Genomic DNA, 23567 nt, shown 5'->3' on the forward strand with positions numbered 1-23567 from the left:
TAATTATAATGCATATTTTGTTGATTTGTTTTGTGTGTTTGTATTCTTCTTCCTTTTTTTTTGTTTGTTTCATTATAATCAATAATATTTAAGGATAGGTTTGTTTATAATAAATGAAGTTTCCGTTTACTCTTCCTTTCTCCTGCCTCTGCTTCTTCTTCTGTCGCGTGTTACTTCTCTGTTCTTTCCTGACTGTGTCCACAACAGTCCATCCTCCTCTTTCTCCTGTACGGCATCGTCTCTTCTTCTTCTTCAGTCCCCATCATCATCTCCCGGGAGCATCATCAGCCATTGTACGTACACATCATGCATGTAAAGTTCCCAATTCTGCTGCACACACATCATGCTTGTTTCGTCATACGTGTGAGGGGTCACTGGCGAGACTACGACTGGGGGGAAGGAAGGGGGCTTACAGCTTAAAGCGGGGCTTGCTGGCCGATATAGCGGCGGCCGCAGCAGCCGCTGCACATGCCGCACCAACGCCAGCCGCGCCGGCGCCGATCGGCGGAACCACCGTTCCCACACCGTACGGTGAGTGGCCGATCAGTGACGAGGCCGCCGCTGCCGTGGCCGAGTTGTAGTAGTTCTCCTGCAGCACGTACCCTCCACCGGCCGCAGCGGCTCCTGTACCACCGCCGACGCCGCCAGCCGCCGTCTTCAGAATCGTCGACTTGGTCGTCTCGGCAAAGGTCATTTGCTGCTGCTGTTGCGCCTGCTGCTGGGCATGCGGGTGCTGCTGGTAATGCTGCTGATGCGGACCACCTTGTTGCGGCGGTGGCTGTTGCTGCTGCTGCTGCGGATGATGGTGGTTCTGCTGCTGCTGCTGCTGATGGGCCGCGGCAAGATTATGCAGATGGGGCGGACCGCCATGGGGCATGCCGTGCAGTGGGCCGGCCGACGCCGCTGGATGATGCGCATGATGATGATGATGATGGTGGTGTGGGGGCGGCGCCGACGGAGGCTGCTGCTGCTGATGCTGATGGTGGTTCATCTGCGAATGTTGCTGCTGCTGCTGCTGCTGCTGCTGCTGCTGCATGTGCTGTTGCTGCGCATGGTGGTGATGCGGTTGCGGTTGCGGTTGCTGCTGCTGCTGCTGCTGCTGATGCGGAGATGATGATGCATTTACTGCTGCCGTTGTAGAGGAGGAGGAGGAGGACTGATGTGGCAAGCGGAAATACGCCGCAGTGTTGTTGTTACTGCCACACCACGACGAGTAACCCGACTTCTAATCCCGACCCTTGTTCTCTGTGCAGTCACGACTCAAGTGGCCGATCTTGCCGCAGCTATAGCAAGACTTGTCGCCCGACGGGCAGTTGCGCGAGATGTGGCCGCTCTTGTTGCAGTTGTAGCACGACACGTTCATGTCGCGGTCGCTCTTCTCCGGACAGTTGCGGGCCAGATGGCCGCTCTGGTTGCAGTTGTAGCAGCACGAGTCGTCCGGGGACAGACTGCAGTCGCGCGCGATATGGCCGCTGCCTGTAAAACATCAACACACAGGTAACATTGGTTAGAAAAAGAAAAGTCAATCGAACTATACGAATTGTACACGTTAAAAAAAAACATGATGGATGATTTTCATTGCGGGGGGTGGTTTTTCGATCTTTATTCTTCATTCCTTATCAACCCTAGTACACCCTGGGAACTGGCGGCGCAGTAGGCGCGACCCTCGTGTGCAAAAATAATCTAACCACCAACGATTGTAGTACTATCTCTGACCAGGCCCTCGTTATCGCCATCCAACAGAAAGAAACGCAAAATATTCGTTTCATTGCTGATAACCGTCTGTCCATCGGGGGCATATTACATGACACTTCAAGGAAGCAATTACACCGCACGACTCGCAAGCAGCACACAGGAAGACGATGCTTCTAATTTGTATGCATTAAATGAAATCTCTCTCTCGGGTCTTCTCATCCATTTCAAGTTCTTCCCTCGATGGAAGAAAAATGAGGAGCAACCTCTTACCTTCCCACTAAAACATCGTCATCTCGTCCACTTTTCCTCCTCCTTCAATGGAGCAAGAGAAAATTTCCCACACTAATACAATCGCGCTCTCGGACACGCGTGTAAAATGTAGCACGTCATTGTACGCTATTGGCAGTGTGTGTGGTAGTAGTGGAGAGACCCTGCCGATCGACCGAGAGGTTCGGTATTATGTTGCTGGCGTAGCGCTTTTGCTTGCGCCTCTCGCATGGCGCGCGCATGTACCATTACCATCAACACACCAACACACCACATTATTATCGCGCCCACTCTCTGACTCCTTCCCGTGGAGCCATCTTTGCGCGTCACCGTCGTGAGGCAAAATTATGCCCACGTATTTTTCACACCCAACAGTATCGCTAGACCGGGGAAAATGGGAAAAGCGAACGGCATATACATGAATATACATCTCATTTTCCTTGCTAAAGGTACCACCATCTTACCAAGCGGTAAGAGCAAAAGAAGTGTAATGGAACTAACCACACACATTATGGCGCACAACGCCTACTTCGTGCCGGTGATGATTGATTAAATTACGCCGATTAATATCAGGGTTTAATTGCATCGCCACAATCACTCACCACACACAAAAAATGGAGAACGGAAGCTTTGAAAGCTTAAACTGGAACATACTCGGAACATACCCGTCGCTCTTCTACTTTACCTATTTGCCGCGTTTTCTCTTTAAAGCCGGTTTAAATTGTACCATCCATGCAAAAAATATTGCTTGTGCTTATGTATGCATAATCAATATCTCATTGATCGTTTGCTGTGCAGCACAAAAGGGCGATTTTCAAATGGAAGGGAGTGTGTGTGGTGGGGCAGATACATGGTTACCGCAGCTGTAATTTTCTGCTTCAGTGCGATGCAAAGTATGTAAAAGACAACCCCCCTGTGGTAAGAAAACCGCTAGCTGAGAAGCAGCAGTGTGGTGGTGGTGATGGTGAGTGTACACGTTGGCACACGAGAAACAGCAGTCAGTCAATGGGAACGGATTAAAATGGTACCGCGCGCGCGGAAGGTGTAATTAGAGAGACCTTGGAAAAAAAGGAAAGTAGAAACGCAGTATGTACTGTACAAGCGTCACAAAGCACTCTATTCCAAAGGGTTTACTACACACGATTAAGTCAAGAAATAGGCTTCATATGAAGTCGTCAGTAGAAAATAATCGTCAATCAGTAGAATTCAGAAATGGCCGCCCGTCTTTTCCTTATTGACGGAATAAAAATGATCGAAATGTGTACGCTACAGTATAATCAACGCTCGGAGCGAGACAGAATTGCAAACGACGCAATATATTTTCTGCCGCAAAAAAAACATGTGGTTTTACAAAAAAAAAAATCGGCGAAAAGGTGTGCTATTGATGATCGAAGTAGCCGCAGCTGCCGCCATTAAACGAACGCACGCACGCACACACGCTCCCTAACGAAAACGTGTGTGTAGCACAGCGACACCATTTGGCTGTGTGTTTCTCCTCATCTAACGCACTCAGTTGGCTGTGTGCGTGTCGTCAATGGCGGCGGTACGATCTCTCTTGGCGGTGAGTTTTTCCGTCCACGCACACACTCGCACGCACGCCGGCAAAACGCATGTTCGTTTGTGTGTATGCACAGCCGGTTACCGGCACTGGTGTGTATGTGTGTGTGTGCGCATACGCCACTGCAGCAGGCTTTACGTGCCACAATCCCGGAAGCTACGTTATGAAAGAGGGCCCCTGTCTTCTTACTCTCTTCATCGCTTCTTACCGAAGCGATAGAAATACAGTTAGAGTTCGAAAATAGCAAAATGGAAGCAGCTCTCCTGAAAGCACATGGGTGACAACGGTTCGATGATTGCGTTGCATACCGGGGAAAGAAGCATGGGATGACGTGCTGTGTGCGCACTGAAACACACACATACACCCATACACCGGCACAAATACAAGACGTATCGGGGCCAACTGTACCAGCGCCGCCACGACGTGGTTGCGAAGGCAACATAACCAATAAAATGTGCATCTTCATACGCTTTTCCCCAGCATGCGCGCGCGAGGCGCCGCCATTATATGTGACGAGAATAAAAGATGATGAAATGAAATAAGATATAAAATATATGTATGCGGTTGTAAAAAGGTTCTCTTTACTCACCATTGCAACGGTAGCACCGGTCCAGGTCCTCCTTGCAGTCACGGGCGAAGTGACCCATCTGGTTACACTTGTAACACTTCTCGCGACGGCCAAAGTCCCGGCGGTCACGCGGTCCACCGACTCCACGGCCACCGCCGCCTCCGACATTCTGGCAGTCACGGGCATAGTGGCCGGGACGGTCGCACTTGAAGCAAGTGTTAGTGGACATCATCTTGAATCCGGTTGTTGTTGGTAATGTAGTTTAGAAGATGGGAAAATTCGCTTTTTCTCTCTCTCGCTCTCACGCGCAATCAACACTTCTTCTCTTCTCTTACTCTCTTACTCTCTCTCTCGCTTTCGCACACTCTGCGGAATAAAAATTAGGTACACCATTTTTTTGTTGCTCATAGATGAAACACGATGACGTTGGTGGCGAGTTGGCTTTTTTTTTTGGATTCTGGTCACGATGCGAGCCAAACGTGTCCGCCGAATGCGACGGAAAAGATCAGGAAAACGGGAACCGGAAAAATAAAATCTTTCTCACGACGAAGACGACGAGTTGGGGACAGAATGTTAGAGGGAACAACTTAAGATATACACATACACACGCACACATACGGTACACATAGACGAGGCGCGCGGCTTGGGAACAAAGCCTAAACACACATTCAGGAACGGCAACAAGAGATCGGCCGCTGGTGCTGATGGTATATTATCCTCTCATTGCCCTTGTCATTGCCAAGCGGCTGTATCTTAGCTCGGGTAATTGGACGCGCTGCTGGGTGAAACGCGTTTTTGCCTCTAACAAAACCAACGTCACAAGTCAATGAAGTTTTCAACTCCATTGCATGGAGGCGAAGATGTATGCGGGATTTTCCATCCCCTCAAACACCGATGAAAACTCCACAAGATGTCGTCGATCGTCGTCTTTGAGCCCTTCTGTCTCTGTCTCTTTATCTTATTACTCGCGATTCTGCCTTCTCCCTTTCTCTCTCACTCTCTCTCTCTCTTTAGCGCCAGTTCCCTCCTCTACTCACTACTCTTCATCTCACCGATAGGTCCAAGAGTACGAAATAGGCAATTTTCTTATCATCCTAACGCAGCCACAAGCAGCGCTGCCATCTTGAAGCAGGATCAAAATTCGCAATTTCAAGGCACATGTGTGTGTATGTCTGTGTCGATGGGGTAGTAGTAGTGCCAGCCTCATCATGATCGGCACCTGCATGTGAGTGTGTTTGTGTACGCCATGGCAACTGTTTTAGAGAACTGCTGCACCGCGTTTGCTTCAATGCTGTAATACGCGAAATTCCTCAATATTTCCAATGCAATGTACAGTTGTGTTGCTGTTGCTGCTGTGCCTTTCTCTATTCGCTGTCGCTTGCTACAGGCAAAGAGGTGCGCTACGAAGAAACCCATGACCTTCAACCACACAAACGAACGGAATGTGTTCCTCCGCTCGCTAGCCTCCATTTGCAGTTGCTTTTTTCCGCCGCAAACTGCGATTAGAACAATGTCACCTTCTCTTTCTCGCTCTCTCGTCTCCCTCACATTCTCTCTTTCGCTCGCCCTCACTCAGCCTCTTCTCCCTCCTCTTCCCTTCTCTGTGTCTCACACACACACAAACACACGCGCACCCATACCTCACACTCTCTAAAGCCATCAATTGAACAAATTTCCTCCTCTCGACCGAGAAATGCGTAATAAGCGCAATGGGTCTTTTTTTTCTCTTGCCCTTTCTGGGGGAGGGGGGCTACTTAGACATCTCGGTTCGCTGTTGCACCCAGGCTTGAACCACAACCGGCGCTGCAAGAAATGTGCCATAGAAAATCTACTTCCGGAAATACATGGTGTGCTAAACCAATATCGATTTCATCTCTATCACGCCGCCATGCGAAGGAAGACATCGGAACCGGACTCCGTGTGCAGCCAGCCGCCGCCGCTTGCCACCACACTTTGTGCCTGATATTGCCACGAAAATGTCTGCCAACAGTGTGCTGTGCTGTAGCGCGGGTCCATCGATCGATTTTGCCATCGCCTCAACTTTGGGTCGCGCCGGGGAAAAAGGTTTATAGCCAGAGAAGATACACGCTTCGCTAGGAAAAGATTTCTAATTTCCTCCGTTCCATCTTTTTTCTTTTTCAATCGTTCACGGAGGTCTCGTACCCAGAGCCAATACCACGTCCCACTTCTCATCCATACCTTCTTCACGCTCCTCTCTCCTCTTGCACTGCTGCCTTCAGCCAAATAACTTCTTTTCCTCCAGAACTGGGAAACCGACCACACTTTGTGAAAACTACTGCTTTTCCAACACCACACCAAAAACTGCGACTCGACTGCTACGACTGCTCCACTCGCTTTGATTGCAACCGTTTCCCGTGCAGCACACTCTAGCGGACACTCGCATCAGACGGCGTGTGCAGAATTTTCACGGAAGCGCTTTTGAGTCTAGTCGTCGTTGGGTTGATTGTCGGCGTTCGGCACAGACGACGGGTACCGCCGGCAGTGTTGGAGCGGTGTTTCACATCCATCGCTCTCGCTCGCACTTGTGCGCTTGGGAAAGAGATGGGCCGATGGTTCTGCCACTGTTTCCGCCTTGAAGTGAGGCTTCCAACTGACTCTCGTAGTCCCGCAGCACACTGATACACCGCTGGTGCGGCGGTACACAATCGCTAGGAATGTCAGGGATGCTCAATCGAAAGAATGCATTCAGTTTGGAATGAAACGATTTCAAACGAATCACTTTCATGTCAATGATGAGAATGATAACTGTTTACACATGAAACAATACATTAATTTTATGTTGTTATATTAGAAACGGGATCTTAAAAACTGAAAAATATGAATTGTTGTATGTTATGGGTTTTATCATCGGAAATTTAACCTATAGAACGGTATGGTGAAATATTTCAATCTGAATAAATGGAAATAGGAACGAAAGAACGGAGCTTTACTTTCTTTTCAATTGGTCATAATAAAATGTATTGATTATAAAACGAGCTGATGATTTCTTTTTAAACGAAACGTTTGGTTTTATTTTCATCGAATATGCTTGAGCAATTTGTTGTCCTTAAAATGCGATGAGCTTCCATAGTGTGGTGAATTGGGTGGTGAATCATGTGATATATTTCAACGTATATTTTAAATCGACAGTTGCTGGTGAAATTTTTAAGACAAGACCTAGACCACCAATTTAAAAGAGTAATATACGAGCGTAGCTTATCAATAATCTTAAGTTTGAACAATTCATTGATTGCAGTGCATTTTAAGTATCTTTTAAAGTGCTCATGGGGCCCAGAAAGTAATGTGAAATATTTCAGTGCAACAATAAACAACCCCCAAGTGCCACAAATCCACTAAACGACCACTAAACGGCTTCTAAACGCCTTAAATTCTCTACCTAAACGGAATATAGAAAGACTTCGTTTAGCAGACGGCAAACGACTCATGCATTCTAAAAATAGCAAAAAAGCTGGTGGCGCCATCTGTTTGTGGGATACCCAACCTGTGGAGCCCTCGCTTGGAGGAGAGCTTTCTCATTTCCTCTGTACTGTTGTATGGTTTCGCATTGAAGTTATGCATCGCTAGAACTAGAACGGCGATACGATTGTTTAAATACTAAACTCCAACGAAAACCACCAGTACTGAAGCAAGTGAGATTTGAGTAATGGTCGTTGGTGTTGATACCCACGTATCTGACCACACGACCATTCATATAGATTTTTGCTCAGAAAGTTAGAAGGCTATATAGGTCATTATAAGATGAAACTTGTCGAAACACATTGCAAGAAAAGGATAGCAATATAATGATGAGTTGTAATACGCCATCTATTGATCAAACCAATGAAGCTGTGAAGCTTTCATTTTTTTCCTATGGATATTCAATTTTCCAGTCGTTTAAGCTTAATCTGTGGCGCTTGGGCCGTTTATATTCCAACGATGTTTTTTTCGTTTTATTTTCATGCTGGATGTATCTGGATTCCACAAATATAAAAATAATTTTATACTCTGGGTTATACAAAGTGTTTCTTGTTAACGAAATAAGGTAGACATTCAACATACAATTTTACAGTACAACATAAAACTCATACCGCTGATATTTTACGCGCACATTTGGCTGCCTCTTGCCTCTACTATTCGCTCCCACCAACGAACGGTCTACGCACTTGGTGTGGTATGTATGTGTTTAGTTCATTCCACACACCACTGAACGTAAAAACGTAACACAACAAATTGTAAATTAGTCTACACAACTAGGAGCTGATATTGTACAATCTTACTGTTTAACAATTACGTTCGGTCTGTCTTGAGTTGGTGCTAGTGAGTGTATTTCTGCTTCTGCTCCATGACTCATACTCTACAGCACGTGCATACAAAAATCCTGTTTTATTTTCTCATTTTCCATCGATTTTTAGCCGATTTGAAGAGGTGTGTAGTACTGTTTAAAACCAAACCTGTCTCCCTTTTTGAGTCTCCCTATGATGTGACCGATCTCATGAACCTCACGATCGATCTCATGAACCATTCGATCCCCTTCTATTGTTGTTTAATTTATCTACTTTTTAACAATGACATCTACACACACTGGCATTCGCTATGCTTATCCTACATAGCACATCTCAATGCGCTTCGATGCGCTTTCGCGGATCGATTGGAGTGACTCTTTGGCTTCGATTGCCTGTACAAAGGGTAACAAAAAAGTGTATAACAGTTTTGAATGTAAAACGTTAAGCATCCGAAAACAAAATATAACCATTTGTGTTTGATTGGGTGTGTGTGTGTTGTATATATTGTTCTATTATGATTTGTTTTAGTTATTTGAGCTATAGGATGTGGAGGAGTTTCTTGTTTAGTTTCTGTGCGTTATACTCCAACCATTTTGGACACTAATCCGAACTTCTCTTCTTATCTGGTCACGAAAATTGGTACCTAAATACAACAAATAATGCTTGACTTGTCTCGTGTGTCTGTGTTTTATCACGTTAATACTTAACATTTACCGAGTTTTTTTGTTTTTGTTTTGTTTTTGTTTTTATTTGTTTTACGCTTTCACCTTTAGACTAATGGGTTTTGTTTAATTCCTTGTCGTGTACGAGGAGTTTGCTTACTCGTTACACGTTTAGTATCCTTGATGGTTGACTTTGCTTGACTTTTTTTTATACGATCATTTATAGTTTTCTTTATTTTATATTTAAAGTAACGTTCTATGTTTTACATTTGCCCTTCTTGCTCGTTAAAATCTTTCCAGCTACGAACAACAAAAACGAACCGACGCGGGCAGCTTCAGCGACCTCAACTCAGGATCGATATTAGCTACGGTAACAAAAACAATTCGGAATCAAACATGCCACGTGGCACACAAATAAGAACAGCAACATGTACATGTAGGAAGAGAGGGATAAGAGCCTGCCTAACTCACTTGTCAATTCCTCCTGCGCTTCCTGCTGCTTCATTAGCCTTGTAGGTTATCCTATTCCCGCGCACAAAAGAAACTACAAAATCAAGGCGTAGATGATCCGCTTGGCAGACGTCCAACCCCAAGATGCATTCTAAACGCAGTGCGATCCTTTCCCTAATTTCCCTGATCTTACTTCCATAAATCGCTTCCCCGTATTCGCTCCATTGTCTTAAGGCCATTCGATTGTTTGAGTGCAAAAAGGGCGGGTACATCGCTTATACAAAAAAGCTGCAAAAATGTGTGTGTTTCGAAACGGTGCATAGTTGTTCGCGAGTACGATCGCACCGAAACTGAGCTAGCAGCAACAGGGGTACCACCCTAACAGGCAAAAGCTGACACGATCGTCGCACGAGGAGAAAAAGCTTCTAAAACAGCACACCTCAATTCGAGATGCAGACTGAAAATGAAAACTGAAAATGATCAGTAGGAAATATAGTCCAAAAACTATCCAAAGCCAAACACGATCGCTTGGCGGCTCGCTTGGTAAAAACTACTTTCTGTCTTGTTGGTTTGTTTTGTTTTGTTTTGTTTTTTTTTTTACCAGTTAACTTTCATTTCCCTCACTACCCATCGTGATCTCGCATACAGCAGGATCGAGCTTAATTTTTGTATGTGTGTGTGTCCCTAAAACTGTGTGTCTACAAACGTATGAGCCTCGCTTTCTGTAACGTGTTCGGTGTTACTCTTTGTAGTATATACTCCTTCTAATTTATGCTACACTACGATAACGTTTGCGATCATCTCCTTACGATCGTTCTTATACCACATGGCAAACAAAGCATATACATCTTTACTACCAGTTGTAACACATGTACATTCTACAAATACACGAAAATTCACACACACGCACACGTAAACATCTTGTTTGGAGGATGTTTGGTTTGGGGGCTTTCCATAAAAATTACTATTATAACAGTATATCGCGCTTCCCGTACCATAAATACACACATACACACTGTTCTCGGGAGAGTTTTCACATACATTCCATCAAACACATTTAAACTGTATCACGGTTTGGTTTAATTCAGTATGTTAAGATCCTTACGGTTAAGCTTAGCTTAAGTCATGTATGAGGATGGGTTTGTTTTATACAGTGTTTGTATAACAGAACAAAAATACATAGGAAACGCTTCACCTTTGTCAGGTGAGCAATTTGAAGATCAAGTTAATATTTTATCGAAGATTAACATATCATCTCGAAATGATCACTAAAAAGCAATAAAAAAATTAAGATTCATTTTTACTACAGCAAATAAACCATTTCATGGAAGAATTCCTAGTATGATGATTAGTAAATGTAAGCCCCATACAACAAGGACCGATCGACGGAAAGGAAGTTATCGGTGTAACAGCAACAATAACAGGACATATTTTCTTTTAATTCTTTCTTTTCATCTAACTCTCTCTCTCTCTCTCTCTCTCTCTCTCTCTTTCTCTTTCTCTTTCTCTTTCTCTGTGCATGCAACATGTGTATTACATGCATGAAACTTACTTAGCTTAGGATGACTTAATATGTTTGCTTATTCATTTCCTCTTCCGCTTACAATGGCACCCGGGCGTTCTAGCGTGTGACGCCCGGGCTTTGGTGTGCCGATTGCAGTTTCCAGAAAGTAAGCCTATTGAAGTTTTAGAACGTTTCATCTTTTTGCTCGGTTTGCGATTTACAAGGTTGTTTTGGTTTGTTTTTGTGTGTGTGTGTGTTTTTTTGTTTTGTTGCTTCTTCAATTAATATTATCTACAATGCCTTTGTGATTGTGACACATGTGGGGCGTTTTTTTAGTCGCTTTTTTCTATACAATGTTTATCGAACTCTTCTACAGTAAGTCTAGTGGGTTTACTAAGTACGATCATACACGCATCACTTACAGTAACACATAACACCCACACACACACACACACACACACACACACACACACACACACACACACACACACACACACACACAAACAAACATGTACACTCTCTCTTTTTCTCTCTCTCTCTTCCTCTTTTTTTAGACGACAGCATTCCACTGAAGATCGCGATCGCGATCCTTAGTAGTGTATAACAGTAACAAAGGCAAATAGCACACCGGTGCGCATGTGTTTACAAACCGAAGTCGACTTCGTACACGATAGCGTTAACATTGGATAAGGAGTAGTAGTAGTAATAGTAGTAGTAGTAGTAGTAGTAGCACTAGTAGTAAATGATTAAGCTTACACAACTATCTTTCTTTTCTTCTTCTACACAACATTGCGGTGGAAATATGTAACGGCAAATGAAATCTTCTCTCCATGTGTTCGTGGTCCCATCGGAATAGAAAACTCGGCATTAACACTAACTCCCCTGTTTTTGTTTTCCCTGTTAGCTGAGCTCTATCTATTCTACAATTACTCTCCCCCATCTATCTACTACTGTTTCTGTCCGTTTCACATCCAAACACGAAATACAAACCACACACACACCCTCCGTATTAGCTCGCGCACCTCAAAACCAACTTCAAAATGCTGGCCCAAAATGGTAAAAAATGGTGGCCAACACAAACAAAAGTGGTAGCGAAAACGGGTGAGCACGGAGGCTAGAAACGGGAGGGAAAAGAAAGGCCCTCTAAGACGTTCAGGTTCGATCGACCCATACCCAAAACCCTACCATGCTAGCCAATTTGTTACTCTAGAATCTTAATCCTACTTACTTGGATCTGTGTATAAATACGTAAGCCGTCGCGTGTGGTTATCGTGGAACACAGGCGCCACTGGGCGCCATCGAAAGAAGTGGGAAAGGATGGGCCGATGACAGCTACTACCAAACGGATTCCCCCCCTCCCGGATCCGGGCGATACGGCAAGGGGAGGAAATCGTATAAAAAAGTATCGCGCTTCGGGCACGCAACGGACAAACACGCACCAACAACGCACATCGACCTACTACAACAACTGGATAAAATAGCTGCCTGCGCAAACCGGAATCAGAACTCCTCGTTGCGTACAGAGCAGTGGTGTACCTTGTGGCGTAACCTCAACGCGCGCTGCCTGCCTGCGCTACACTGCTACTACTGGCAGCACCGATAGTGTAAGGATTATTGTTACAGTGTTTCTTAAATTCTATAATGGAAAACATTTGGTTTTATTACGCAAGTTACCTAGCGACTGGCTGCGCGCCTTCTTCAACCGGTCGGCCTTCGAAACCGAACCACCCGTAGCTTCCGGTGCCCCGTCGACCGGCGGCTCGGGAGCAGTCGGTGTAGTGACGGCGGTTTTTGCCACCGCCACCACGCCGGTAGAGCGTGTGGAGCGGAGCTTCATCTTGGCGAACGATCGTCCGCTTCCGCTCGGCTCGAGTGTACGCGGTTTGGCACTTTCTGGCGGGTCAGTAGTGATAGGAGGGACGGAAGAGTTCGAAGATGAGGCCGGTTTCGGCATAACCGGTGGTGATGGTGGGACTGATGGTACGGTCGATGCAGAGGTTGGCACTGTGCCATTTTCCTGCTGGGTTTCCTCCGGTACCGGGATCGCGATGTCGTCCGTGTCGAGATTGATGTGCTCGAGCATCTGCATGGAGTAGCGGGTGGGAAGATCGCTCAGTAGCTTCAGCACATCACCGAGATGAGAAGGTCCTTCCATGGGGGACGGCAGTGGAGGTGGCAAGGGTGGTTGTTCAGCGGCAGCAGCCGCTGCCTGCAGCGATTCCGTCTCGGCGCGGGAAAACAACAGATCAAACTCTTTCGTGATCTCGGATGTGAACTCGGAAATTGTTGGATCGTGCAGATAAGGTTCCTCGTCTAGGTCGACGATCGTGTATTCCGCCGTTCCGTTGTGATGATCGAGCTCAAGAGGTTCTGCTAGTTGAACGGAGGCACAGTCTGTGACAACCTTCGATGGTTCGTCCTCGCTCGGAGCATCCAACGGTAGCTGCTCATCCGAAAACGATTCTTCAGGCGTTAACGTAAAGTCCTCAATGTTCCAGCTCTTGATGCGAGGAACTTCAGAGCCCGCTTCTCCCGCCATGTCTACGCTACCAGTGCCAGTGTCCTGCTGCCCTCCAGCCACTCCCACGTCCGCCGTGATCGACGCACCACCCCCAGATCCACCTCCGTTCGTCGTGTCCTCGAAGATTTCGCTCTTGATCGAGAGGCTTAACCGCGAGGTACTGCAGCTGTCCAGGTTCATGTTCCGCACCGTGTCGAACGCGTAGTCCGTCAGGGTGGATTTGTTCAGCGTGCCGCTCGAGTTGCTCAGCAGATCCAGCGAGCCCGTCCGCTCGAGCGTGCTGACACAGTCCGACTTGAGAAAGTACTGCTCCATCGAGGCACTGTGGGGTAGGTTGTCTGACATCCTCTCGGGCGTTTCATCCCGCATCGACTCCAGGATGCTTTCCTTCGAGCAGATCTTGTAGATCGTCAGCGTTTCCTTGTCCGTCGCGGCGTACCGTTCCAACCGGAAGTCCTGCTCATCCTCGGATCGCGCGTCACAAGTACTTTCCGCCAAATCTTCCCGTGATACTTGCGTCGGTTCATTCACTTCTTCCGCTTCCTCATCCACATCCGCTAGATCGAAGTCATCCCCACTAACACTCGCCTCGAAGTCGTTGTTGCCGCGATGAAACAGAAAGTCCTGTATGATCAGCTTCTTGCTGTCGGAGTCGTTCTGTGGCATCAGATAGATCTCGTCGCAGTCCGAATCCATCGAGGCGACGAGCTCGATGGGTGGCGGAGGCAGCTGTAACCGCTGCAGCCGTCGCCGTTCCTCCTCCTGCTCTTCCTCCTCTGCCAGCGCTAGCTCATCTTCGTCCTCCTCGTCGAACTCGTTCTCATCCGCTGGGTCCTCTTCTTCCTCGTACTCTTCCTCGTCCTCCTCCTCCTCGCCCTGATACTCCTCCTCTTCGCCCAGCTCCTCCTCCTCATCGCCCTCCTCTTCTTCTTCCTCCTCCTCCTCTTCATCTTCTTCGCCCTCTTCGTCCTCCATTCGATAAGGATACCGCTGAACGTAGGTGCCGTCGGGCAGCGCTATCAACCCGTTCCGCTGATAGTAGATGTTCTCGATGCTGTAGTGCTCAATGTCCTCCTCGTAGTACTGCTCGTCGTACAGGAACTGATTGTATTCCTCCGCACCGTACTCTTGCTCCTCGTCCTTCTCGTCGTGGTAGCACACCCCATCGTAGCTGTCCTCGTACAGTGTATCAGTTCGGAACGAGAACTTGGGTTCACTTTTCTGCCGCAACAGTTTGAAGTTGCGCCGCCTATACTTCCGTATCGCGCCCAGATGCCGGTGCGACTCGTAATGACTCGAGTCCGTCCCACTACCATGACTATCCGTGTCCGTCCGCACCGTTTCGTGCTTGTACAGTCCACTAAAGTCCTGCGAGCAAAACTTCTCGTACAGCTCCATCGCACTCAACCGCACGCTGCCCGTCGTGTTGTAGAACGCTTCCGACAGGGGCGATGTGCAGGTCGTCTCGAGATTCAAACACGCCGTACTGTTGTTCTTCACCGAACCCTTCTTGGAGCTTTTGGTCGACTTGGTGCGATAGTAGCTGATCTCGTTGTTCGACTTCGACTTGTTGGGCGATGTCTTGCCGGTGAAGAGAAAGCGCTTCCCCTTGAACGTGAACCCCGAGCCCGACTTTTTGCTCCCGAACAGGGACGATTTCGACGAGCTGATCGATGCTTTCGACTGCGAGTGAATGGATTTGACGGGCGAGCGGGTCGCGTTGGGAATGCTTTTGGTGGGCGACGTGAACGAGGGCTTACCGTCCGATGCGGCGGCACTGCTGGCACTGGCCGTAGATTTCTTCTCGTACAGGGCCGACGTGCTGAAGCGTTTGCACTTGAGCAGCTTGTTCATGCGCTTGAACCGGCCCAAATTCTTCTCGAACAGATGCCCAAACGGGCCGTCGTTGGTGGTGGAGGAGGTGGACGATTTCCCCCCACCGTCCGAAGCGGAACCAAGCTCGAGATCGGTCGGCCGGTCGGGTTTTGTGGTGGGTGCTGAAGTGGAAGGACGCTCGGGATGTTCCTCGCCCTTCGGTGATGCCTCTACCGGGGGACGATCGTTCGCTGTGTGCGATCTTCCGTTCGCCGTCTGTGCACCTATTTCATTGCCGTACACATCGAACGTGTTCTCGTAGCTTTGGTTCTTCCACGCGTTGTAGTCCGGCGCTCGCTTCTTGCCCACCTCGTCCAGCGTGTCGCTATCGCTCTTGTACTCCCGCTGCAGGTTGTTCTTCAGATGCATCCGATAGTCCTGCTCCATCTGCTCGAGATCCATCGTGTCCGAGAACACGGTATCGATCTCGTCCGTCGATATGTTCTTCGAGCTGTCGTCCGTGGACTTGTGCGTCTCGGACGAGGGATTGCTGCTGCGGTAGTCGGCAAACTGTTCCCGCCGCCGGTCCCGCGTCGGTGTGTACTGGGAGCTAGACACGCTCGACTCCTTCTCGTAGATGTTACCCTTCAGGAACTCGGAGTCGGTTCGAACGATCTTCTTCGATTTGCGCAGGATGGGTTTGCGAACCGGCGGCGAACTCCTGGCCGAAGGGATCATGGAGCGACCCTCCTCGAGCGATTTGTTCTGTGGCATTATGCTGGCCGGTTCTTTGCAGGCAAGCGCCTGCGCAACTCCCTCACTGTTGACGTGCACCTCCGTGTGGCTGTTGGACTTGGTGAGCCGTTCGGCGCTTGAGTTTGCGCTCGAATCTTTGGTCATGTACGAGCCCGTGCTTAGGCTACGACTTTTCGCTCCCGCCCTGCTGGTCGAGGGTGGCGTCGCTGAGTGAAGGGGCAGCTGCTGGGTGGTGAGTATTCCCTGTGGTATGACTACCACACTGCCACTGCTCCCACTGCCCGTGTGCAGTGGATGGAGATGGTGCGGCGATGAGAGGTGCATCGTTTCGGCACTTTGCTTCGCGAGCCCGGCGGTAGAGGTAGCAGCGACGGCGGCCGTGGCGTCACTCGGCAGCATTACGGACGTCCCGCTCGGTCCGGCTAGCCCGGCGGTGGCGGCTGCAACAAACGGCACAAACCCAACGCTCAGCCCGACGCTGCTGCCCACCGAGGTCGTCGTGGTGGCCGTCTCGTCGATCGTCTGCGCGAACAGCTGCGTGTTGATGATGCGTTCGTTCAGGTTCATGGTTTTCTGGCTCAGGCGCGATATCTCGTTCGTGATGTCGAACGTGCCGACCGTCTTGAGGCGGTCGAGCCGGCCGCGGGTGCACCGTTTCGGCGGCTCGTTACCGCCCAGGCTGTACAGCCGGCCCTTCTTCTTGCGCTCACAAATGCGTCCGTTCTTGTCGATTACAAACTTTTTGTCGTCAAACGATTGACAGTGATCGTACGACTCTCCCTTCTGTAGCTTTCTGATGTTCTTTTCCACGATTACACGACCTGCGTTCGATAGTTCTTTGGAGAGTTCGGAATTTGAGTACTCGGGCGTAAGCGGGATGCTTTTCCCTCGTCCAAATTCAATAAACCTGCAGTGGACGGTAGAAGGGAAAGCATTAAGCACTGAGGAGATGGGCTGGAACATTCAGTCCCATTGATTGTACTCACCACAGATCATCGTGTAAATCGCTTTCTCACTTCTTTTCTTTCAAGTCTTTATTCAAATAGTGCAACACGTAGTGCAGCACCAGGTCGTAGCAGTACTTGTATTCAGTCTGTCAAGTGAGAAGGGGAAAATAGTTATCAAAAATCACAATGGTTTACACACCATGGTGTGTGTGCTCCTCCATTTACCATATTGTCTACGAGTTGCGGCCGATGCCTTCGCACAGTTTTGACAGCCTGAAACACGTCCACCTCGCCGTGCTGGATGACCTGCTCTATGCAGGCGTTGGCTGCACAGTACACACCGGCCCTGCTGCGACCATCGCTGGAATGAAAGAGGATTATTAAAAACGTGATTATTACGATCACACCACGCCCACAGCAAATGATGTTACTTGCAAATGTTTGAATTAATTTCCCTATTAACCACTGCAATAATTCTCTTCTCTTCTTTTGGCTCAACAACCGATGCCGGTCAAGGCCTGCCAACCCACTTGTGGGGTTGGCTTTCAGTGACTTATTGATTTCCCCCCATAGCAGGATAGTCAGTCCTACGTATGGCGGCACGGTCTATTTGGGGCTTGAACCCATGACGGGCATGTTGTTAAGTCGTACGAGTTGACGACTGTACCATGAGACCGGCTTACTGCAATAATTGAAGTAATGGAAATTCAAAGTCATCGATTGGTTCCACACAGTCCAAACCGGCATACAATCGATTTCAATTAATTCCGTACTTGACCATTTCTCTTCCATTCTTTTTCGCCCCATCCCCTCTCGTTTGTGTGGCGCACCTGAATACTATTCAGGGAAATAAAAAACCGAACGACAAAAACGATAGTTTGGTTCAAAACCCCCTCCATTGTTTAGTTGGGAACCAAAGGGTTTTAATTAAAAACCGATTCCAGTGAGGAGGAGAAGGAGGAGCATAACAAAAAAGAAAATTCTGACCTCGCACACAATGTTGCTATCGGTGGGGAGGGGTTGCGAGTGGGTGGTTCTAATTGAACTGGGGGGATGTTTTTTTTTTGTACTTACGGTGACACCACGCAGACGGGACCGTAGTCCGTTTTTTGCCTCCATCGTTCGACCATATTCATCAGCTCGACCAGCGAGTTGGTCGACGTCGGTACCTGCACGAATGAATGTGTCCCAGAAATGGTTTGATTATTATCTGTTCGAGCTGTGTGTGTGTGTGAATGTGTTGTTGTTCCCGGTGGGCAATCGTACCTTGTGGCCCATCGGCCAGCAGGTGAGCTGGAAGAGTTGCACCGTTCTCGGCGGTGCCTTGACGCCCGCCATCAGCTCGGTGAGCGAGATGACCTTCTTGTTGATCCGGAAGATCCACGACTTGATGTTGGAATAGTGCTGGTGCGAGATGTGATCGATCGTGAACACCGGTCCGTACTTTTTCGAGTGGCGACCCTCGGGCCAGAAGGCAGGATATTGTTGCTGAAGGGGGGGGGGAGAAAAAGAGCAGAAGCATTCGGTAAGAATGAAGTACCCCAGTGACACCGAGGGTGACGCTTCCTTACCGAATTGTGCGGTGGCTGGCAGAGCACGACGACGGCGGCACATTCGTGATCGTAAACGAGGGACCAGAATTCACCGCACGTCTTCTGGAGCGGCCATTCCGTGACGATGTACTCGCGCGGTTTCGTGTAGCCCTGTAGCGAAACCGAGAGGCAAACGAACACAAATGTATGATAATATATTTGGGCGTCCCCATCTTCCCAACCCAACGGGGCAAACAAAAGTGAGGTGTACTTACGTCAACGAACACGGCGTTAATGTAGTCGGTAAATGAATTTCCCTGAAACGAGCTAAGGTAAGGACGGAAGTTATCAGCTGTGGTAGTAGGTTGGTGGTGAGTCAGTTTTTATATTCCATTTGTTTGTTACCATCCCGGTTTAGATACAGAGAGCGTAGCGCCCGCCGGAACCGGAACCACCACGAGGAGCGAAAGAAAGAAAGAAGAAACAAGAAAATCATTAGCATTACGCGCACCATACGACTGTTACAACAGCGCCTGTGTGTGTGTGTGTGTGTGTCGACAGTGCTGATAATTGAATGAAGCTTTTGTGTTAAGCCCAAACGCAGGCCACGGTAGCACCTGGTTCCCATCCCACCCACTGCTAACTCACGTGGTACGCAAAGGACGTCGCGGTTCTTCTCCCGATTGTCGCCCCGGTGGCCGCCGGCACAGTCGCCGATGGTGAAGCGGGGCGTCTGCTTGCAGATCTGGGCATACTCGCGCTGGTACGAGTTCATCTTGGTGAGCGGATCCTTGAGGCTTTTCTCCTTCAGCCGCTGCGACAGCTCCTTCACCGGAAACCACGAATTGCCGCAGATAATGAACTCCTCCAGCGTGTCGTATACGAATTTGTATTGGTCCTGTGCGGTAAATGGGAAGGCATCGGTGGGTGAGAAGGCGTGAAAGAAGTGTAAAACGTTATCGACCGCTGGGGAGTGTTTTAGGACGGTACGAGCAGTGTGCGTGTGTGTGTGTGTGATGGTGTTTAAAATGGAACTTATTTAAATAAATGCTACGCTTCCGTCGACGGAGAGGAAAAACCGTTTGTATGCGAAGCAAATTCTACAAAATACCAATTTTAACCCGAGCAAAAGTATTTCGCAAAAATAGATCCATATTGATTTAATTTAACCTTAATGACACTTGTGCGACTGAAGCTCTGCAGTACTTTACGATTGCGGGAGCGCAATAAAAGTCATATTAATTCACCGATCTCATCAATTTACCCCAACAACCGTAGCAGAAGAACTCAATTTTTGAAATCTCTCCCCCATTTTTTTTTGGCCCCTACCCCATTGATCATTCATCGAAACTGCGCTTCCAATCAATTCTCGAAATGAATGTCAAGCCGCAGTCTAGCGGAGCGGAAGAGAGCAATACCATTACTGGTGCGCAAGCTGTGTACCACCGGGCGGTGTACACGGGTTATTGCGCGGAAGCGTGCGGAATACATTTCAGTAATAGTAAAGCGCAATCCTCACCGCAGCACAGAGCAAAATAGAGAAGGCCATACACCCCGGGGACGGGGAAAAAAAGTCGAGGTGAATGCGACTGTTGCGACAGAGTAATTGAATTGTTGAAACACCCCATCACCGTGCACGCGGGCGCAATCGAGCGAAAAAGTGATAAATGAAATATTTAAACAGCGCCAGCCGAAGCAGCAGCAGTAGCTGGAAAATGTCACAAAGAAGGTCACAAAGAAGGAGGGCCGGTGATGGGGTCAAATATTGGAATGTCAAACGGAAGTAAAATTCAATTGATTTGTTTTGAGAACGAAGGGGATGGATGGATGCGCCGGATGCAGTGCTTGGTTTTGCGAAATGCAAGCCCATCGAAGCATCGAAGTGTGAACGTTAAGGTGCAGCTTTCATTTGCATACGTTGAGCTATGCTTTTCCTTGTGCGGGGAAACATTCTTCGTCCGCAACGATCCTTTTTGGTATTTAGATGAGCTATGGCGGACACGGGACAGCCCTTAGGGGTGATTTGTGTAGCGAATGCATAATAATGCAAAACAGCAGCAGCAGCGAGTTTGAAACTTACCACGTTCTCTATAAGGCCTTTCCGCGACTGGCGTAGCTTCTTCAGATAGCCGAACACGTGAAACGAGTCCTCCTCCTCGGCCAGCTCCATGTTGGCATCGATGGCCAGGTATACGCCCGATCGGCCACCACCGTCACTAGGTTGGGAGAGAGAGATGTAATGAGAAACAAAAAGGAAATATGTTTATGTACAACATGCTGTTTGGCCAATGTTGTCTTTTGCATGCTAATTGAAACAGTTTGAATTCGTTTTTTTCATAACAATTTAAATTGTTACAAGCGAACGTTAACCCCTTTCTAGCAACGTTTCAATCCACTGCGCCCGCCACTTACTTGCAGTGCACCAGCATCGGACCGATCCGGCTGTTCGCTTTGATGATGGTCCCCACGACGGCGCGCACCCGCCGGCGGAACTCGAGAATTGCATTGGAAAAAGGGCAGGTATGTGAATGCCATTCGGTGTAGTGAAACTGTAGTAAAAATCGCTCCTCGGAAACTACCTGTCGGTGGAGATGGAGAAAAGGAAAAGAAAACGAACGAAACAGTGTGTAAAGAGTAAAACGCTTCGGGGGCGCAAAGGCGTACAACATGCCAGTGTGAGCTGAGGACGTCTTTGCTGAGGAGTGTGCTAACAGAGTGTGAGGGGAGCGACACGCGCTAGGAAAAATGCACATTTTCCCCAAGTATGGAGAGAGGAAAGGAAGGCATCGTCAGAGAGAGAGAGAGAGAGAGAGGGGATTCCAGCACTACCGGTACCAGAAGTAGAAAGTAAACATTGCTTAGTGTAATTGTCCCATTCATCTCACAGTTAATGAGCGAAACGTGTAAAATAAAATGTGCACCACACAGGCACACACACAGCTAAACAGCCACGTGCAGAGTCGGTTTGTGCCGGCATGTGATGGTGTACCGGGCGCTTTGGAACACGTGTACGAGAAGTTTACTTATGCAGCAGAAGGGAAGCTTGCAGACGGAAATGCTCAGGAAAAAGGGGGCACAAAAGTACACGAAACATGTGCTGCTTAAATGTGTCGTCGCGTCGTTGCGTCGCATGTCAAGACCACAAAGGATGGAGCTCCATCCGTATGTGTGTGTGTGTGTTTGTCTTCTTTGAAAGTTACTCCACGAACCGTGAAGGTCCAGTGTGGACGTGATGGTGCTTTTTTCGGGGGAAAATGCCCTGTAAAGTATTAACCAGACTGGAATAATTCCTTTTTCTTCCTGCTAATATTTCACTTTGTTTTACATTAATTAACATGCCCTGTACCAGCACTAGCCCGCTGTACTTTACTTACGTTATCTTTATTGAGTTTAAACAGCCTAAACGTTCTTATGTGAAAATTGGCTAGCTCCTCCTCGGACTGTATCGTGATGTGCATGTCGCCGTAGATTTCCTCCTTCTCCTTGTTCGGTGGCCAGTACTGAACACACATAACCTAAATGAGAGGAAAAAGTAATAATCAAAAAGTGGAACGAAGAGAAAACACATTAATTAAGGTTTACAACAATTGTGTTTATCATGCAACGCCTCTCGTAATGCTTATTTTTCGCTAAAAAGATAACGTATTTATCGCCCTACATTCTGTCGATTTCGATCGGTGCTTTAGCGCGTGAGCCTTACTTTGGCCACTTTTGCCACGCTAAACTTGTATTAGCCTGCACACACACGAGCACACTCTAAGCACAAAATAATGTGTGTGTGGGAAAGGGAGAGGGAAAAAGTTTGAACATTGATTACAACGATGATTACGGGGCGATTCTGATGAAGCTCGTTAGCCGAACGACGCAGCAGTCCACGACAGCAGCGGACGCGGCGCGAAAGATAAAGCTTACGCCAACAGGATAGTCATGCAACTCATTTAATGGAGTTTGTCATAAAGCAAACAAAAAAAAAAAAGCTCACAAAAGAGGGGGCGGAAAATAACCTCTAACTGCAACTAATCAAACTCTCTCGTGCAGTTTGCCCTCCCAACAGCAAATAGTGTCCAGTCACGAATGGAGCAAGAAACACGCGGAAATAGAAAGCGCGTTTAAAGTTAAAATACACACGCAAACATGGCCAACGTAGGAAACACAGTAATGGAGAGAATAAACAGTTCCTAAAAAAACAGGTTAACGTAAACGTAGAAAAACGACAAGTGGGCAATAAAACCTGCAAAGCAAAACCATGAAAGTAAACCAAAAAACGTAGTCCATAAAACTGCGTTTGCTGGCGAATGGCACTGGCTGGCAGCAACCCGACAAAACTGTTCACCACAGAGACGCGCAGCAATTGCAGGGCCAGAATTATGGTAGATTTAATGGAAATTGAATGGAAACTTTGACCCTCTTGCCGAGGAAGTTGTGTTTGCGTGGCGAGCGAAAGACAATCAGAATGCCGGTTCGTCGCCTGCTTCGCTTTTTCAAGCACGCCGAGCTTTTAACTTGGCCATCTATGGGGAGGGAAACTGGGGAGGAGTTGGGTGGGTTTTATCAGTAAATAAAAGTAGGCACTTGTTCGGTGGCCAATCACCGTTTCCAGCACCAGCACCTGCACGCTATTTGAGCCATTTGCTCCCGGAAAAGTGTGAACGATGGGGATCGATGGAGAAAAAGCCCGATTTCCGAACTCGAGGAAGTACAAATAGATGAAGATGAATACATTAATTTACACAACAATTGCATTAGTGTGGGAGTCGTTTAAAGGGAAGGTTGAAAGGTTGTAGGTAAAGAGACAAAAAAGAGAGAGAGAGAAAGGAAATGCAAAAGAAAAGAGAGAGAGAAAGAGAGAGAGAGAGAGAGAGAGCAGGCAGCTGGAATTAATGATGGGTGAAAGTGTTTGAGTGAAAAGTTGATTACGGCGAGGCAGTAACTGCTTTTGTGGTGAGAGTTGGTCGGGAGCTCAGCTACAAACACAGCCATAAATAGATCAACGTTCTTCTTTCCTTTTA

At 47.9% G+C, this 23567-nt stretch overlaps 3 protein-coding genes across 3 annotated transcripts in view; all 3 read right to left on the reverse strand.

Annotated features, from left to right (window-relative positions):
- Window positions 1-983: 983 nt before the first annotated feature.
- LOC121595911 (CCHC-type zinc finger protein CG3800) lies at window positions 984-6700 on the reverse strand. The gene is made up of 3 exons (XM_041920303.1): window positions 6288-6700; window positions 4110-4454; window positions 984-1476 (listed from the first exon to the last, which is right to left on the reverse strand). The coding sequence occupies exons 2-3, from the start codon at window positions 4318-4320 to the stop codon at window positions 1226-1228; spliced, it is 462 nt and encodes a 153-aa protein (XP_041776237.1). The 5' UTR covers window positions 4321-4454; window positions 6288-6700; the 3' UTR covers window positions 984-1225.
- A 2205-nt stretch (window positions 6701-8905) lies between these two features.
- Window positions 8906-16650, reverse strand: LOC121595386. Its single transcript, XM_041919320.1, has one exon. It carries the CDS (start codon window positions 16644-16646, stop codon window positions 12624-12626), a length of 4023 nt encoding a protein of 1340 aa, XP_041775254.1. The 5' UTR covers window positions 16647-16650; the 3' UTR covers window positions 8906-12623.
- A 239-nt stretch (window positions 16651-16889) lies between these two features.
- The window catches only part of LOC121595387 (receptor-type tyrosine-protein phosphatase kappa), an 83922-nt gene continuing 77244 nt past the window's right edge, over window positions 16890-23567 (reverse strand). Inside the window, exons 9-19 of the mRNA XM_041919322.1 lie at window positions 21933-22073; window positions 20971-21137; window positions 20639-20774; window positions 19207-19456; window positions 18834-18910; window positions 18598-18729; window positions 18293-18514; window positions 18101-18195; window positions 17252-17387; window positions 17066-17172; window positions 16890-16986 (exon numbers count right to left, since the gene is read on the reverse strand). Of these exons, the coding sequence (XP_041775256.1) occupies window positions 17092-17172; window positions 17252-17387; window positions 18101-18195; window positions 18293-18514; window positions 18598-18729; window positions 18834-18910; window positions 19207-19456; window positions 20639-20774; window positions 20971-21137; window positions 21933-22073 (1437 nt within the window). The 3' untranslated portion in view covers window positions 16890-16986; window positions 17066-17091. The remainder of the gene's footprint in view (window positions 16987-17065; window positions 17173-17251; window positions 17388-18100; window positions 18196-18292; window positions 18515-18597; window positions 18730-18833; window positions 18911-19206; window positions 19457-20638; window positions 20775-20970; window positions 21138-21932; window positions 22074-23567) is intronic.

The sequence above is a fragment of the Anopheles merus genome, chromosome 3R, assembly GCF_017562075.2.
Source record: "Anopheles merus strain MAF chromosome 3R, AmerM5.1, whole genome shotgun sequence".
In the NCBI taxonomy this organism is placed as follows: Eukaryota; Metazoa; Arthropoda; class Insecta; order Diptera; family Culicidae; genus Anopheles; species Anopheles merus.

Excerpts from the sequence above, each read along its gene's own strand:
- LOC121595911 (XM_041920303.1), bottom strand. The coding sequence starts at position 4,320 with ATGATGTCCACTAACACTTGCTTCAAGTGCGACCGTCCCGGCCACTAT. Across the intron at positions 1,477-4,109 it reads CCGGTGCTACCGTTGCAATG|GCAGCGGCCATATCGCGCGC; the intron begins GTGAGTAAAGAG and ends GATGTTTTACAG.
- LOC121595386 (XM_041919320.1), bottom strand. The coding sequence starts at position 16,646 with ATGAACCTGAACGAACGCATCATCAACACGCAGCTGTTCGCGCAGACG.